Here is a 19073-nt window from a genome sequence, read left to right as displayed (position 1 = left end):
TTTAGTAGATTGGCGAGCAATTGTCTCAATATAATATCAGTTGATATTTATCATTACCCAAACTCAAACCATATATTCTCAGGATGTGGACACTAAAAAACACAACACAATTTATACGGAAAACAATCACAGGTTTATAGACATACTATGACATTTCGACAGGTATTCTCTTATCGTTTTCAAGTATGTTTAAGGATTATAGATGTAGACATTGATTTTATAGGTAATAATAGATTAAAAAGGTGTAGAGGTAATTTTAATTTTATATTCTACATATGAATTATCAGTTTCATTTTCAAGCAGAAAACATAAAATCATACAATTCTACAATGATTAACATAAAGTATCTTTTATCAAATTACCTTCTGAATCTGTTATGACCTATAAAAACAATGTTGGTGTACTGAACATAAAACCACTCAAACGATCACAGTTTGTTTTGATGGCTACAGCTGGTTGTCGAAATCTGTCAAACTCTATCACCCCACAACAGCATTTTTGGGTTTCGTCTACCTTGTTATGAGTGCCATGCTGTGTTGAACTTAGTCGAAAATACAAGTAAATATGTTGATATTTCAAGAGAACTTTTTTATTCGTTGGAATACTAAAAATTGTGAATTTTATTGAACCAAGGGAAGTTTTTTTTAAAAAAACACAATTTAGTAGTTCATTCATACAGGATGAAAACTCTTTATCTATACTAAACAGCCAAAAAAACGTCAGTACGATTTCAAAATCAGAGAGGCACTTTAATCAAATCATTCTAGAAAACGACTTACTAAATGGATCAAAGCAAATTTTTGTGAAAAGTATGTTGACACATTAGTGATTAATTCATCACAATTGCAAGACATTACGAGAAGGTTTAGAGTCTGTACACAGTCTATACATCAGTATCTGGTGTGTCCACCACGAGTATCAATAACAGCAGCGCAGCGTCTGTACACAGAGTAGACCAGATGATTGGTGAACGCTATTGGCACCTGGAACAACACTCTAAGAAAAGCCTGGCGCAATCCATTGGCTGTGTTTGGTCTCAGTACGATGTTATTAAGTCTCCTCTGAATTTCATCCCAAAGATGTTCAATCGGGTTTAAGTCTAGACGAGTGCATAAAGTTGACACCGTTCTGCTGTAGAAAGACCCGAGTAACTCTGGTGGTGTGGGCACAGGCGTTGTCATGCTGGAAAACGTTTCAATGATGTGAGAAATGTGATATGACATGGGGTCTGAGAGCTTGATCGATGTAGCGCACTGCTGTGATCCCACCTCCTCTCCCTGGACCCACTCTCTGGTTCAGGGCCTCATCTGTGAACAGAACAGTTCTCCATTGCCTGTGTCGCCAGTTCTGGTGTTGTTGGGCAAACTGTAGACGTTCACATCGATGGCGAGGGGTGAGGATCGGTCCACGGTAAGATCTACGCCAATGGATGTTGTCTTTGGTGGGACGTCGGAGCACTGTTTTGTTACTGATGGGTCTTCCGTGTGTTCTCACTGTCTGACGTGCTGTCTCAGATGCCTGTGTGAAGGGATTCTGCATGTGCTATCGCACAACATGGCGGCTTTGTCGCCTTGTGGTAACCCTTGGTCTACCAGTTCGGGGGCGATCATTCATGGTGTTGGTGGCCCAAAAGCGTTACTGAAGCCTGTAGATGGTCCGAACATTGAAATGGAAGTGATTGACAATGAGATGGGCAGTGTGGCCAGCGTCAAGTCTTCCAAGCGCCTGGTTCCTCTGAGCTGTCGTGATCATGACATGCTGCTGACGTAGTGTGAATGATTCAACCAGGTATGGGGGTGCATTTTATAGGGCTGGTCCTGGTGAACAGCACGTGCAGCATGAGTTACATGAAAATCATGGAGAACACATTACCATATCAGAAGTCAGGTTGCGTTTTTGAGAACATTTCCTGGGTTCAATTCTGTGTTTGGGAAGGAGCCTTATTGCTCAGGTAAAGTTGGAGATGTGCTCACAAATATACAATAAAAACATTTGGAAAGTTTTATGCAATGCGTCTATTCAGAGTAACCTACCAACCTGACATTTCTTTTGCTGCTTAGTATAGTATTAGGTTGGCTCAGACAGTAACAAATGCTACAACAATAACTTTACCTGACTGATAAGCTGTCCTTGGAATGTGTCGGCTAATATATTTGAATGATGACTATACTCTGGTAATAATGGTACTTCTTCTTCTAATTTATCTAATAATTCACTACAAGAAAAACAATCTTTTTATCTAACTGTCTATCATAAACTATATAGTAATATTGTTTCTTTTAAATATTATTCATTTATTAGACAATATACATGTGTGACCACATTTTGCAATAGATGGATAGAGAACAAGCCAAAAACAAACGCGATTTTTTGTACAATCATGGGCAATAATCCAGAAAGTTATGGTCTGAAATGCGCAAGCCGCAATATCAAAAGGGACTGAGATCTTTCGAATATAACGATATGTTTTAAGTTTCATCAAAATTGGATAAAAATTGTGACCTCTAGAGGGTCCACAACCTTCGTATTACTTACTTTTACACAATTTGCATACAAAGAGCGGCCATTTTGTTGCGCATTTTTATTTCGATTTTAACCTTCATTATGGTGGAATGGTGATATATTTAAACGTTTTTTTGAAATCGGAAAAAAAATTTTGACCAAAATGCAATTTATTGAACAATCAGATGCCATAATTCAGGAAGTTACAATCCAATATGTGCAAATATCGAAAGGAACCAAGATCTTTGGGTTATAAATATGCATTTCAAGTTTTATCAAAATTGTGACGTCTAGAAGTAGACGGTCAACAACTTTGATATACCAGATGTTTTGTTTACACTATTAGCGTACCAGGGGCGTCCATTTTGTCCAGCAGTTTTGGTCCAAATCTTCACGAAATTCGCACTCAACCAAAATTACGGTGTAACGGTGATATATTTGAACTACTGTTCGATTTTCGAATGGCATTTAGTAATTGAACACATTAAAAATAAACACGTCTAGAGTTATGGCCCTTGTTTCACTTTATTGAACCTTGTGAACGCTCCAACGCCAAAAGTTATCACCCAATCTTTGTGAAATATATATGCATTATTTAGATTAGTGAAACAAAGAAGCCTATTGAATTTCAGCAATTTCCGTTTAATACGTCTAGATATATGGCCCTTGTTTCACTTTATTGATCCTTGTGAACGCACTAACGCCAAAAGTTATCACCCGATCTTTGTGAAATTTATATGCATGATTTAAATTAGTGAAACGAAACAGCCTATTGAATTTGAGCAATTTACAATAATTACTTCTAGAGTTATTGCCCTTGTTTCATTTTGTTAAACCTTGTTAATGCTCGATTGATGAAAGTTATCATCCGATATGTATGAAATATATATGCACTAATCAAAATAGTAAAACGAAAAAGCCTGTCAAATTTCAACAATTTCTGTAGATTACTTTCAGAGTCGAGACCCTTGTTTCAGTTTGTAGAACCTTGTAAACCCTCAAACGACAAAATTTATAATCTGATCTGTATGGAACTGTCTTTTAAAGCCCCCCAATTACCTACAAAGGAATAAATATGCGACAACCCTTGTCGACCGCTCGGACGATTTAGCTGCTGTGGATATTAACTTTAGTGTCTAGAGCGTCCACAAGATTTTTCAAAGTGATCAAGGGCCATAACTCTGACAGTAATTATCGGAATTCGCTGAAAATCAATAGGCTTCTTCGTCTCATGACCTTAAACACTGTGTATAAATTTAAAGTCAATCAGATATTAACTTTGACCTCTAGAGCGTCCACAAAATTTTTCAAAGTGATCAAGGGCCATAACTCTGGCAGTAATTATCGAAAATCGCTGAAAATCAATAGGCTTCTTCGTCTCATGACCTTAAACACTATGTATAAATTTCAAGTCAATCAGATAATTAACTTTAGCCTCTAGAGCGTCCACAAGATTTTTCAAAGTGATCAAGGGCCCTAACTCAGAAAAAAATTATCGGAAATGGTTGAAAATCAATAGGCTTCTTCGTCGCATGACCTTAAACACTATGTATACATTTAAAGTCAATCAGATATTAACTTTAACCTCTAGAGCGTCCACAATATTTTTGGAAGTGATCAAGGGCCATAACTCTGGCAGTAATTATCGAAAATCGCTGAAAATCAATAGGCTTCTTCGTCTCATGCCCTTAAATACTGTGTATAAATTTGAAGTCAATCGGATATTAACTTTGACCTCTAGAGCGTCCACAAGATTTTTGAAGTGATCAAGGGCCATAACTCTAGCAGTATTTATCGAAAATCGCTGAAAATCAATAGGCTTCTTCGTCTCATGCCCTTAAATACTGTGTATAAATTTGAAGTCAATCGGATATTAACTTTGACCTCTAGAGCGTCCACAAGATTTTTGAAGTGATCAAGGGCCATAACTCTAGCAGTATTTATCGAATATCGCTGAAAATGAATAGGCTTCTTCGTCTCATGACCTTAAACACTATGTATAAATTTAAAGTCAATCGGATATTAACTTTGACCTTTAGAGCGTCCACAAGATTTTTTGAAGTGATCAAAAGTGATAACTCTGGCAGTAATTATCGAAAATCGCAGAAAATCAATAGGCTTCTTCGTCTTATGACCTTAAACCCTGTGTATAAATTTAAAGTCAATCGGATATTAAATTTAGCCGGACAGACGGACCGATTGGGGCGACAACAATATACGACCACATTTCAATGTGGGCGTATAAAAAGGCAATTTTTCGTATAATCAGGGGCCATAATTCAGGAAGTTAAGATCCGATATGCGACAATATCGAAAGGAACCAAGATCTTTAGGTTATAAACATGTATTTCAAGTTTCATGAAAATTGAATTAAAATTGCGACCTCTACAAGGTCCACAACCATGATATACCATATTTTTACACTATTCGCATACAAACGGCGGTCATTTTGTCAGGCAATTTTCGGCCAATTTTCACGAAATTCGAACTCAACGGTGATATAATCAAACGTTTTTATACGCCCACATTTTCATGTGGACGTATATTGTCGTCGCCCCTGTTTGTCCGTCTGTCCACAATTTGTTTGTGGAGACTCTACAGGTCACAATTATTATCTGATTTCAACGAAACTTGATATATAGCTTTATCTCCCTAAGATCTCGGTTCCTTTTCAATATATGCATGCATCGGACCAAACTTCATGGATTATGGCCCCTGATTGTACGAAAAATCGCATTTTTAGCTTGTGGACACTCTAGAGGTCATAATTTTAATCTGATTTTCATGAAACTTGTAATGCATGTTTATAAACCAAAGCTCTTGGTTCCTGTCGATATTCGCACATATCAGATCGTAACTTCCTGAACTATGGCCCCTGATTGTACGAAAAATCGCGTTTTAGCTTGTGGACCCTATAGAGGTCATAATTTTTATCCGATTTGAAAAAACATATTATTATATCACCGTTACACCCTAAGGACAGCTGAGTTTGAATTTCGTAAAAATCGGCCCAAAACTGACAGACAAAATGGCCGCCGTTCGTTCTCAAATAGCGTAAAAATATCGTAAATATCAAGGTTGTGGGACCCTATAGTATAGAGGTCTCAATTTTTCTCTGATTTTGTTGAAACTTGAAATGAAAGTTTATAACCCAAAGATCTCGGTTCCTTTCGATATTTGTGCATATCGGAACGTAAAGTCCTGAATTATGGCCCCTGATTGTACGACAAATCGCGTTTTTAGCTTGTGGACCCTATAGAGATCATAATTTTTATCCGATTTAAAAAAATGTTATACCCTAAGGACCGCTGAGTTCGAATTTCGTGAAAATCGACCAAAGCTGACAGACAAAATGGCCTCCCCTCGTACTTAAATAGTGTAAAAATATGGTATATCAATGTTGTGGACCCTCTAGAGGTCACAATTTTCTTTTGATTTTCATGAAACTTGAAATGTAAGTTAATAACCCAAAGATCTCGGTTCCTTTCGATATTTGCGCATATCGTATAGTAACTTCCTGAATTATGGTGCTTGATTGTACGAAAAATCAAATTTTTAGCTTGTTGTCCTTGTAGAGGTCACAATTTTTATCTGATTTAAAAAAAATGTGTGAATATATCACCATTACACACAAAGATCATGGATCCTTTTGATAATCGCGGATACCCAAACTTAACTTCCTGGATTATTGCCCCTGATTGTTCGAAAAATGGCATTTTTAACTTGTGGATTTTCTAGAGATCACAATTTTTTTTCTGATTTTAAATATTTCACCATTCCACCATAATGAAGGTTGAATTCGAATTTCGGGAAAATCGAAATGAAACTGCCCAACAAAATGCCCGCTCTTTGTTCACAAATTGTGTAAAAGTATGCAATATGAAGGTTGTCATAATTTTTGTCCGATTCTGATGAAACTTAAATCATGTCTTTATATCCCAAAGATCTGTCCCTTTTGATATTTGCGCATTTCAGACCATAACTTTCTGGATTATTGCCCCTGATTGTACAAAAAATCAATATAAATAATACTTAGGAGTTGTATTCTCAAATCGACTCAAATGGAATCTATGTTGTACAACATTAGCACAAAAAGCTTCTAAAGCATTAAATGTCATCAAACTATGCATTTCCAAACTAGGTCACAAAAATGTTAAAACCATATTCAAACTATTTGATTCAAAGGTTTCTCCTATATTGTATTATGGGGCTGAAGTGTGGGGAACTGAATTAAGAATAGTTATCGAACAAGTCCAAAATAGATTTTGTAAGTGGTTATTATGTACTGGTGTTAAATCAACAAATGCTTTAGCAAGAGCTGAATGTGGTAGATATGAATTATACACTAATTATGTATGTAAACCCATTAAGTATTGGTTTAAATTATTGGGCATGGATAACTCCAGATTACCGAAATTGTGTTACAAAATGCTCTATGATCTGGATGTACATAATAGAATAAATTGGTGCACTAATGTACGTAAGATTTTGTTCAAATACGGATTTGGTCATGTTTGGTTTAATCAAGGTGTTGCTAATATTGCACAATTTATGCTGTGTTTTAAACAACGTGTTAGAGATGTAAGTCTTCAAGAATGGCATGATTTTATTACCCATTCCCCAAAATGTATGTTTTACAGTCTACTTAAATCTAGTATTTATTGCGAATCATACTTAAACAGCAATCTTCCACATAAGCTGAGATTTGCATTAGCAAACTTTAAATGTTCAACTGTTCTTCTCGATGTAGAACAAGGTCGTAGAGACAAAATCCTCCGGGTAGAACGTATATGCAAACTGTGTAACACTAATCAAGTGGGTGATGAAATCCACTTCATGATATGCTGTCCAATCTTGCGAGATCTAACTAAGACATAATTTCTTACCGTCATGGTTTATTAGATCCCCAACAGTAAGTAATCTAGTGTCACTATTTAATTCGACTTATCACATCGAAATAAGGAATTTGTCATTGTTTATATCAAAAGGTATCGAATTAAGGCACATAATGCTCCGCTATTAACTCTAAATTTAGTTACTTTATTTATTGTGAATATTTTTAACTAAAATAGTAAGATTTAAATTGTAAATATCACCTTTCTTGAAATACGTCTTACTTTCGTTAAACACATGTATCATCAAATAGAAAGTAACTTGTAACTTAAGTTGAACATTTGATATTATATAATTTATAGATTATCTTTCAGATTTATTGTATATGTACTGTAGGCTGTTGCCTTATAGTTATAAATAAACTGTTTGTTTGTTACAAAAAATCCTGTTTGTTTCTGGCTTGTTCTCTATCCATCTCTTGCAAAATGTGGGCATATCCTGCCTGGCAGCCGCTGGTTTTAAATCGGATAATAATTGTGACCTCCAGAGGGACCACAAGCTAAAAAAGGCAATTTTGAGTACATTCAGGGGCCATAATTCAGGAAGTTACTATCCGATATGCGCAAATATCGAAAGGAACCATGATCTTTAGGTTATAAGCATGCATTTCAAGTTTCATCAAAATCAAATTAAAATTGAGACCTATACAGGGTCCACAACCTTGATTTACTATATTTTTACACTATTCACATACAAACGGCGGGCATTCGAAATTGTCTGTCAATTTTGGGCCAATTTTCGCAAAATTCGAACTCAGTCGTCCTTAGGGTGTAACGGTGATATAATAATACAGGTTTTTAAATTGGATAAAAATTATGACCTCTATAGGGTCCACAAGCTAAAAACGCGATTTTTCGAACAATCAGGGGTCCATAATTCAGGAAGTTACGGTCCGATATGCGCGAATATCGAAAGGAACCAAGATTTTTTGGGTTATAAACTTACAAGTTAAGTTTCAACAAAATCTGATAAAAATTGTGACCTCTATAGGGTCCACAAGCTAAAAACGTGATTTTTCGTACAAACAGGGGACATAATCCATGAAGTTTCGATCCGATACATGCCCATATCGAAAGCAGCAGAGATCTTTTGGGGATAAACCTATATTTCAAGTTTCATCAAAATCGGACAAGAATTGTGCCCTGTAGAGAGTCCACAAACAAATTGTCAGGGGCCATAATCCATGAAGTTACGGTCCGATACATGCCAATATCGAAAGGAATCGAGATCTTAGGGAGATAAACCTATATTTCAAGTTTCGTTGAAATCGGATAAAAATTCTGACCTGTAGAGTGTCCACAAACAATTGTGGACAGGCGGACGGACGTCCGAACGGACAGGTGCGACGACAATATACGTCCACATGAAAATGTGGGCGTATAAAAAATAAACAGAGCATACAACACAGCATTAACATGTTTGCAGTGAGCTTCAGGGCCCATACCAGCTCAACAATCACATTGACATGTGTCGATTACAGCAACGTCAATATTGTATTTCACATGCTTTTGCATTTCAGCTCTACACTGACTTTTAAAAAAGAATGGTCCTGTTTCGTCATGGTCTTGATGTATATAAGGAATTTTTCATTAACAAGATTTATACTCTCTCTACTTAAACTCTTAATCAGGGAACCCAGATAGCTTTCAATGTTGTCCATAGTTATTTCTGGTATGACACTTCCCTCATGTAAATATTTATAAGTGTTCTTTCTGTGTGTCCATTTGATACTCAGACTGATTCATCACTTGGGATTTTCCAAAATTAAAATTGGAAAAGGTGATTTTGAGATTATGATTATACATTTGATTTTATTAGTTTTTCAAGTAGATCTCATCATTCTTCTCCCAAAACTTTTTACAGATTCAAAATCAGATGAAATTTTTTTTTTTTTTATGGAGGCTCAAAGTTGCGATTTTTGACTTTTCGCGGAAGAAAGGTTTTTCCACGCCTTGAAAAACTCATTTTTGGTGTTTCTTGCGATGTCATATTTCATTTCATAGCAAACCTATCAAAAATGTAGATGTAAATTCATGAAATACAACTTTAAGGCTAATTATGTTTCGATTTCACATTTTTGTAACAATTACTCTGATTTCCCAAGCAACTCCAAAATACATAGGTTTTCTCAAAAATTATATTTTGTCAAAGTGATTTTGGTCAATTTTTTCATCAAAAATTGTCTTGTTCATGTTATATCTGAAATATTGAACCTGGTTGTTATGCATTTTAAAATCAGTAGCTATCAAGTAAGATTAACAGGAAAAAAAGAAAAAAATATTCATATGCCTTCTCTCAAGAGCAGGATATATGTTCATTTTTGAACAATTTTCCGCGGGAGCAAATTGCCTATTTTTGGGGCATTTTTTGGACATTAATAAAATAAGAAGGAATGGAGATACATAAGTGAAATTATGTGAACATTTCAAAAAGTTTGTGAATTTTTAAAATAACATACTACTAATAAGCCATATATTATCAATTTTGGTGGTCATAGCAACCAAAATAGAAAAAAATGCAATTTTCAACCATTTTCAATGCCATTTACCATAACCCAAAAGGTGATCTCCACATTTTAAAGAAAGCAATTTAAAATATTTGAAACCCATGCAATATCAAATTATATGGATTCTGTAAGTTTGAGAAAAATATGAAGGAGTTTGAGTTGTTACCATAGCAACCACAGTTATTTTTTTTCCAAAAAGCATTATTTTCCAATATTTATGACATCAATATTGATAATTGTATTATCTTAAAATCAGAAGCTATCAGGCAAGATTTTAAAAAATTAATAAAATCAAAATATTTTTATGTCTTCTCTCAACAGCAGGAAAGGGGTTCACTTTTGAAAAACATTCCTCAGTAGCAAATTGCCCATTTTGGTCGTTATGGCGTTATTACGACATAAATAAAATATGAAGGAATTGAGATATTGACATGAAATTTTGTTTACAAGTAAATGTGATTGTGAATTTTTAAAATCACATGTCTTTACTCTTGTATATTACTTAATATTTGGATGTTATAGTACCGGTAACCAAAACGAAAAACAAACCAACATTTTCATCAATGTGAATATCAAATCAACAAGGCCTTAAGGCCCTACGTTTGTCGGTAATTTCAATTTGTTTAACTGGCCAATAAATATAGAGCCCCTATAATTAGGTGTTCAATATATTTACCAAAAAAAACAAAGAATTAAAATTATAATAATCAGTATGACATCTATAATGCTAAATTATTTAATAAAATGTTTTGCGATAATTGGTATACGTATCGACATGACTGACCTAATTCTATCTATGTCGGTTCCATCATCTCAACCTCAATGCCTCAAACGAAAAATCCAGAATCTGTGCCATTTTTTAAATTATTCTTAGCTAGCGTTAATTCTTTTGTTGTTCCAGCTTTATTTGGGTATAATTCCCTTTTAAGTGGATAGAAATCGTATGTATTAGCCGTATTAAGTTGTCTTCCCTCACAGCTGCAGAATGTAATAATGGCTCTCCGAGGCCCGTGTTGATATTTTCTGGTTTCAATTCCATTCATGTGCAGAGTTAATGCTTTAAAATAGGCATGAATAATTCACCGAACAACAAATTTTTTATTCCAGAACATTGAAATACTCAACCCCATTTCATTTTATTTCATTTCATTTCACATTGAAATACTCGTCAATGCTACGGAATATTTCAATTCTTGTTGAAAAACATTTTGTGTTAAATGTAAAGACGTGTTGTAGCTGGGAGAAAATTTCCTTCAGTGTAGCAGCGCGGGAATATGAGTCACGTGATGTCAACACAGTCGCCCTTGCAAAAGGCGTGAAAATAAATGGAATTAACAATTTTTGGGCAAGTCCTTTATTCATATAACATAACGCTTACTTCATAAATGAACATTCAGTTGCATTTCAACGTAATTTACCGTGAATATGGGTATTGGGAACTTCAAATATAGTTTTTCTTCGCGGGGTGTCTTATGACGTCATAACACGAAACACTACAAGGTTTATTCGTACACAAAAAGTCACGTTGTATACCATTTTCAAGTGTTTGGCGGACGGCGGCAGCACTTAACATGCTCTGATTTTATTAGCATCGGAACGGCAATAAAACAAACTTTCGATCGATCGGGGGTGGAATCTTGACAAATTGCCTCATAAAAAGTGAGCGTGAATTGTTTTTTCAACTTGAAAAGTATACATCGTATTTTTAAATGCCAACATTCCACCCCGACCGATCGAAAGGTAGTTCAAATATCTTTCTAATGGTATCAAAATGAAAAAAATATATTAATAATAACAACTGCCGCCGAGCACTTGAAATGGGGTACCCTCCGTTTCAAAACGCGACAAAATTTTTTACCGTAACATCAAAACACGCAAAATTGACGTTTTTCAACTTACGTTTATGAAATTAATAATATGATCAGGTTCATAAAAAATATGTGACGTTAAGTTTAAACCAGCGGCTGCCAGGCAGGATACACCCACATTTTCGAGAGATGGATAGAGAACAAGCTAACAAGAAAGTGATTTTTCCTACAATCAAGGGCCATAATTCAGGAAATTACAATTCGATATGCGCAAATTTCGAAAGGAACCGAGATCTTTGGGTTATAAACTTTCATTTCAAGTTTCAACAAAATCGGATAAAAATTGTGACCTCTATAGGGTCCACAACATTGATATACCATATTTTTACGCTATTTGAGAATGAACGGCAGCCATTTTGTCTTTCAATTTTGGGTCGATTTTCACGAAATTCGAACTCAGCCATCCTTAGGGTGTAACGGTTAATACGTTTTTTTAAATCGGATACAAATTATGACCTCTATAGGGTCCACAAGCTAAAAACGCGATTTTTAGTATAATCAGGGGCCATAATTCAGGAAGTTACGGTCCGATATGCGCAAATATTAAGAGGAACCAAGATCTTTGGGTTATAAACTTACATTTCAAGTTTCAACAAAATCGGATAAAAATTGTGACCTCTATAGGGTCCACAACCTTGATATACCATATTTTTACGCTATTTGAGAACGAACGGCGGCCATTTTGTCTGTCAATTTTGGGCCGATTTTCACGAAATTCGAACTCTGACATAATAATACGTTTTTTTAAATCGGATAAAAATTATGACCTCTATAGGGTCCACAAGCTAAAAATGCGATTTTTCGTACGATCAGGGGCCATAATTCAGGAAGTTACGGTCCGATATGCGCGAATATCGAAAGGAACCGAGATCTTTGGGTAATCAACTTACATTTCAAGTTTCAACGAAATCGGATAAAAATTGTGACCTCTATAGTGTCCACAAGCTAAAAACGTGATTTTCCGTACAAACAGGGCCATAATCCATGAAGTTTCGATCCGATAGATGCCAATATCGAAAGCAGTCGAGATCTTTTGGAGATAAACCTATATTTGAAGTTTCGTCAAAATCGGGTAAGAATTGTGACCTGTAGAGTGTCCACAAACAAATTGTGGACGGACGTCCGGACCGAGGCGACGACATGTGGACGTATAAAAAGGTTACAAATTGGGAAAAAAACACTTTCTTCCAACGTGAGCAATGGAGTTGTGACACCTATTCATATGCTTCCAAACTGAAAATATAAAAAGAAATGAAAGGTAAAAACATGCAATCAAAAAGAACAGACAAAATAGTTAAGAATTAACATTTTTCCAGTTTTCTTGGATTTTTTAGCTGCTATTTTTAAACCAGTCTCTTGTGCATGATTTATCAGCAAAAATAATATTTGAAATTCTATTTCTTCTCTATTACATGTATTATAACGTTTCTAAGTATGATTAAAATTAATGTAATGAACTGATATGGTATGTTGCCAGGTCACATTTTTCTGGCCTAAATGGAACGATAGGCCTACATTACAAAAAGACTTGTAAGAAAGGGTCAGGACGATTTGCCTAATAGGCTTCCAACCCAATACTACCACATATACTACCTTTATTATTGTGAAAAACTGACAGAATACTTCTATTATATGAAATAAAATTTAGTTAATTCGCGGAAAACTTCAGCTACTCGATCAGTCTAGGCCTAGCGGTACATAACATAGGTCTAAGAAAGCTAAACAGACTTACAAGTTTAATATTTATCGTACATTTTTGGCTAGTTTTCCGTGTATTAATTGATTTTTAAAAAAAATATAATTAAAGTGTTCTCTTTGTTTTTAACAATAATAAGGTAATATGTGGTGGTATCTGGCAGTATTATGTTAGTATTGGGTAAATCGTCCAGCCGTCAAAAAGTAAACAAAAAAGGCCTATTAAATACTAACCGATCGATCAACTCCTGTTTACGGCCTGATAACATGGCACCCCTTCTGCTTAATTCTTTTCTTAAAACCGTGATGTTCGAAGAACCAACCTTCGAAGTTTCACCAATGAATTCCATTGCAAAAGATGTAAGAAACGTAACAGTAACTGTGTGAAATACTGACTTCTGCTTTGCAATGGCGTAAACAAAAAGTCACGTGGAACCAGGTTAATGGTGGCGCCTCCTATTAATTACCTCCCTTTATCGCCAGCGAGGACGCTCGTTGTGGACAGACGGAAAGGCGCGACGACAATATACGTCCACATGAAAATGTGGGTGTATAAAAATGCCAAGATCAAAGTTTAGATCGTCTTGAGACTAACACAGTAATTTTGAAAGAAATATGGAAATGGCCGCAACAAATTTGAAATGAAAAGACAATACATTTAACAACATTAATAACAATGAAAATGTAGCATATAAGATGCAGGATATTTACCAGAGAAATTCCTGAGCATCATGTTGAGAATGACCTTTAAAGACAGGTATACGATTCCACACTGTATGTAGGAAAGCATGAGGACTAACCTGCGCCCATTTACCAGACCACAAAACACGCAGTAAACCGTGTATTTCTTGCCACAAAGACCTAGAGTACATTCAAATAATATATTTGTTTTTTAAAGAATAATGTTGGTGTCAGTCAATATTACATATAATAGAACTGGTTAATAAACACATCCCAACTATAATTTTAACACAGGGATCATTACTACTGTAGTTGCGTAACGATCATTTGAAGAAACAAGTTTTCCGTATATAACTGACTGATGCAGGGCTAGAAATTCATCATTTTTTGCAAGAATCTAAGAGGATTCCCATACATGGAATCTGAACGAATAATCCGAATCTTAATTAATAATACTGTCTAAAAAACAAAATTGTGTTTATTGTGTTAATCTAAAACACCAAATTACAACAACAATGATACAAAAAAATCCCAATCAAATGAAGTTTTTGGTAAACACTTAAAGTTAAATTGTGTCAAAAGTAATATCCAGAAAATGCCGTAGTCAAAATAAGCTGATACAACACCATGGCATTTCTTCATAGCACAACTTGTAGTCTTTTGTCCATCACGTAACTAGTCACATAACTTGCAAAAGTTTTAATTCATTCGTCGATGATAGACAAACGACACAATGATCACGTGACAACCATAACTGAAATTGCTATAAAATAAAATTCTGTATGACTATGATATAGCCTTCAATAATATTTTTAAAATTAAGCCTCTGTCAGCATGTATATAAAATAAAAAAATTGTAACAGTAAACGCTATTTAGAACTGGTTTATTTACCTAATTCCAACCAATATGTCACATGGCATTGGAATTTGGCATTCGAGATTCTGTTGGGAAAATATCCACTGTTTCTCTCTGTGTGTATTTGGTGTTCTATCAGGGGATTATATTCAATGAAGATTTAAATTTACCTAACAACTGGTCAGTGAATCCATCAATGTATGATCCAGTTATTATTTTAATGTTTACCGGTACCTGGAATTCACACGAACGGAGCATGGAAGATGCGCGATTCGTTAACCATACCGAGATTGTCTTCATTCTCGTGGCGTATTTTACTGAACCTATTTATGAATTATCAGCAAACTTGTTTTGTTTTTTTACCGGATTATCAAAATCACCGTTAAATGTGCTAATTACTCGGATTATGAACCACATATGGCCGATTCTCACTAAGGTATGACTGTTGTTGTAGCCGACACTTCTTTATTAACAAGTAATAATTAACACATAATATTAGCCAAAAGCTTTAAATTGATTTATGATACATGTACCATGTGGCTGATTCATTGTTTTACCAATCGGCTATATTAAACATCAATCGGCTAAATCCCAGAAAACACAGCCGATTAAGAACACTGACCCTGACTGACATTCAACAGTTGGGCTTGACAATTCTCCGAGATTTTTTTTTCTTCTAAGATTCCTTGCGCGAATAAAGATTAGGAGATTTGCGAGAATTTCTAGCCCTGGTGATATACGGTCAATTTTCAGCTCCAAGGGTTAAAAATATTTCAGTTTGCCCAAACCCGACTCATGATGATTATGGGTAGGTAAGTAGGCAAATTCTTTTTTTTTTTTGGGGGGGGGGGGGAGGACCAGACTTTGAGAACTAAATGCAAAAATAAAACAATATTTAAACTCTAACTTTATTAATGAGAACAGTACAACACAACACATTGTTATTAATGACTAGAACACTGGTTGTAAACCAGAAAATAATGCTAAAAAAATACCACCATTCTTTGTACACTTTAACTCATTTGACATCATTAAATCAAAATATGTTTTTTCTGTGGCATTGACAGAAATGGATGCGTCTACGTTGTTATTCTCATTTTCATCAGAGGAATGTCTGTTAACAGTAAACGTCGCAAACTTTAACATGTTGTCTAATGCCTGGACAACTTGAATCAGCACATTCATATCAGGTTCAAAAGTTTGTATTCCACCCCATTCTGAACATCTGAGACACGCTACATGCGGAAAAGTATCTCAAACACAGTCAATAGCCATGATATCCATATCATGTGATCTACACATCACAGGTCATGACATTGACGTCAATGGGTCATGAGGTCAACAACACGTTACATTGTAAACAAAAGGTTTATCTTCAGCATTGTTTCCTTTGCACCCATAAAGACTATATAATTCGTCCAGTCCCAACATGTTCTCTCTTCTTCCAATGATTTTTCACAAAAATAACATCTACAACTCATAGAATTGACGTCGTCTTCAATGACAGCGTCTGCGAATGGTTGTTCATAGAGGCTGCCATCTTGGCACTATTTTGTGCGTCGGTCGTGTCTATTTCAGATATACACAATCAATTCTGTTGATGTTTTTAGCGTTGGGATTGACTAATAGTTAATTTATTTCAGTTCTAAAACAAATATTTTAAACTTTAACGCAAATTTAGAAAATAGCCAAATTCTGGCTGGGATTACTGAGCAAAATGGCCATTCACTGTATATGTGCGAAAAAAAAGCTAGCCACCAATTAATTTTCGTACGTTACTTACGTCTTACTCCAGCCACAGTAGTGGACCGTCCTAAGGCCTTCCTTTGCGCAAGTTTTGTAGTCGTTTGACTACAAAAAAGTTACTGGCCTATAACACCCTTAATTTCCGATTACACTGACCCCAAACTGTTCTGCACATAGCTTAACATATAATAAACCAAGTCCCATTGAAATAAAGGTGAAACCTTACCGCATAATTATATGATTTGATTTAACCCAACTGCAATGCGTAATTTTTGTTTAGTTAAAATGGTCGCCATACCAGAATCATGTGATATTATATCACTCGAAAATACAGAAAAACTGTTAGGTATGATAAGATTAAGATTTCTGTGTCCCACTCGTCACTATTTGTAACATAATCACTTGTTTCCATGCAAACTATGATGATATGTGTTGAAAATTTTGCAACTTATTAGGTTAAAACCTAATTTTACATGCGCAAAGAGTCGAATAGTGTATCAATTGCAGACGTAGATAAGAATTATCTCGGCTGAAAATTGCAGCTAATTCCAACCCTGTCTGTTGAAACAGTCACAACCATTTTGTCCGTTGTCTTCGTGTCTATTTCATCAACAGTGACATCATCAAAGACGTCCCTCCATGTCTTACTGTTGTTAATTCGCTGCAACTTGTTCGAAACGATTGGTTTTACTTTATTTTCAGTTTTTATCACTCCCGAAGACGACAGTGTAAAGTTATTGTCCGCCATGACACATACCGTTCCTTAACAACAACTATCGCGATAAATAACAGGATTTTACGAAATCACGTGTCGAGTTTGGTGTTAATATGTATAGACATGACAGTGGCTGTTCAATCTCCCGACTGATTATTTCGCGTTTGGGTGTCATTGTCAAGCATAAAAATAATGCTGTTAAGAAAAAAAAAAATCTTCAAAAACAGCAATAAAAGAATTTGACTCGGCAGCTTTTTTTTGGGTCGGTCGCGTTTGGGCAAACAGACAATCTTTTAATTTTGGCCTAGGTGACCCTATTCCATCCTTGCAACATATTAACATGACATGGCACTAGACAAGATCTGATGTAGACCACTTTCCCAGCCCCAGCCCCACCCACAGCAAATTTAAACATATCTCTTTTTTGTCAATTGCAAGAAGTGAGGAAAATCGAACAGTCAAAAGGCCCAACCTCCATGTACAGAAAATGATATTTTCTTTCCAGTCTACTTACATGTTATTAAGATGAAAAGAAGAATGTAGCTGAACACTAGATGAAGGAAAACCTCCTCCTCCAATCAATCCACCTTTATTCCTACTTTCACATGGACTATTTACTGGTTTACTTAAATGCTGAAACAAAAATAAGAATGAAAAAAAATATATTCATTATATACTTGTCTGCCATGACAACTACAAACTGTGAAACTGTCACCAATTTACTCTAACAGTAACAGTTGTGGGTTGCCAGTGATTGTTTACACCACACTTTTATGCTGCACAATGGGCGTCCTCGCTAGAGATAAAGGGGTATAATTTATAGGTGACACCATAGAGGAGGCGGTCCCACGTGACCTTATGGTTTACCTTACAGCATCGTTTTCCTGTACATTCATTACAACCTGGTGTGTTGACAAACGTTAGTTTTTGTCGTTAATATGAAATTTAATCCCGATACGTTGAAATACGGTGCTCTTACCATCGATAAGGTCACGTTGAACCGCATTTTTACTAGCGACGCCTGGTGGGAATTCCTTCACCGAGGACACCCATTCCTTTTCTTGTTGAGAATAGTAATCAAAACAAGTATTATAATATACCTGAAAGTAATCTGAAGTATTAAGTCTATGATTAGTTCGTGTTGATGGTTTATAAGGCATTTTTTCTTTTCTAGCAGACGGTGTACCTACTGGACTCCACACATTACTAAAATCTAAATCCAAAATGAAGTCTCGAAATTCATCTAAATGTCTGCAATAACAACATCAACTAATATTATCTTTTAAGAGCCACTTTCTGTAAGATTCAGGCAAGGCCCTTAAGTGACCACCTTCAAATTCTCTAATTTTTCAACATAATGTACCATTTAGTACTACAATCACAATTCTAAAAAAAAAATCCTTAATTTTTGTCGGTTGCCGAGATATGGGAGCTTGAAAATTGACCCAAATTTTCAAAAACAGCTTTTGGAGAACTTTAACTGAAAAATTACAACAAAGTACATGGTTACCCATAGGTTATTTGGGTGGTTCTTGTTAACTGCTATGAGTAGAGATGAAAAATAGTGAAAAACCTGTGGGATACCTTTGGCTTACCAAAGTGTCATGGCTC

The 19073-nt window shown here is 35.3% G+C and overlaps 1 protein-coding gene across 7 annotated transcripts in view; it reads right to left on the bottom strand.

The window, feature by feature from the left end:
* Positions 1–19073, bottom strand: part of LOC126825387 (ubiquitin carboxyl-terminal hydrolase 44) — a 163163-nt gene that overhangs the window by 25653 nt on the left and 118437 nt on the right. For 3 of the 7 annotated variants that reach the window (XM_050555012.2, XM_050555013.1, XM_050555015.1), the window contains 4 exons: positions 18563–18713; positions 17977–18095; positions 14176–14325; positions 2113–2215 (listed from right to left, as the gene is read on the bottom strand). In XM_050555012.2, coding sequence (XP_050410969.1) covers positions 2113–2215; positions 14176–14325; positions 17977–18095; positions 18563–18713 — 523 coding nt within the window. Of the gene's footprint in view, positions 1–362; positions 1183–2112; positions 2216–10795; positions 13003–14175; positions 14326–17976; positions 18096–18562; positions 18714–19073 lie in introns of those variants that run through there. The other 4 variants (XM_050555016.1, XM_050555019.1, XM_050555017.2 and 1 more) reach the window with 4 other exon arrangements.

The sequence above is a fragment of the Patella vulgata genome, chromosome 6, assembly GCF_932274485.2.
Source record: "Patella vulgata chromosome 6, xgPatVulg1.2, whole genome shotgun sequence".
NCBI classification, from domain to species: Eukaryota; Metazoa; Mollusca; class Gastropoda; family Patellidae; genus Patella; species Patella vulgata.
This window is presented reverse-complemented; position numbering and strand designations above follow the sequence as displayed.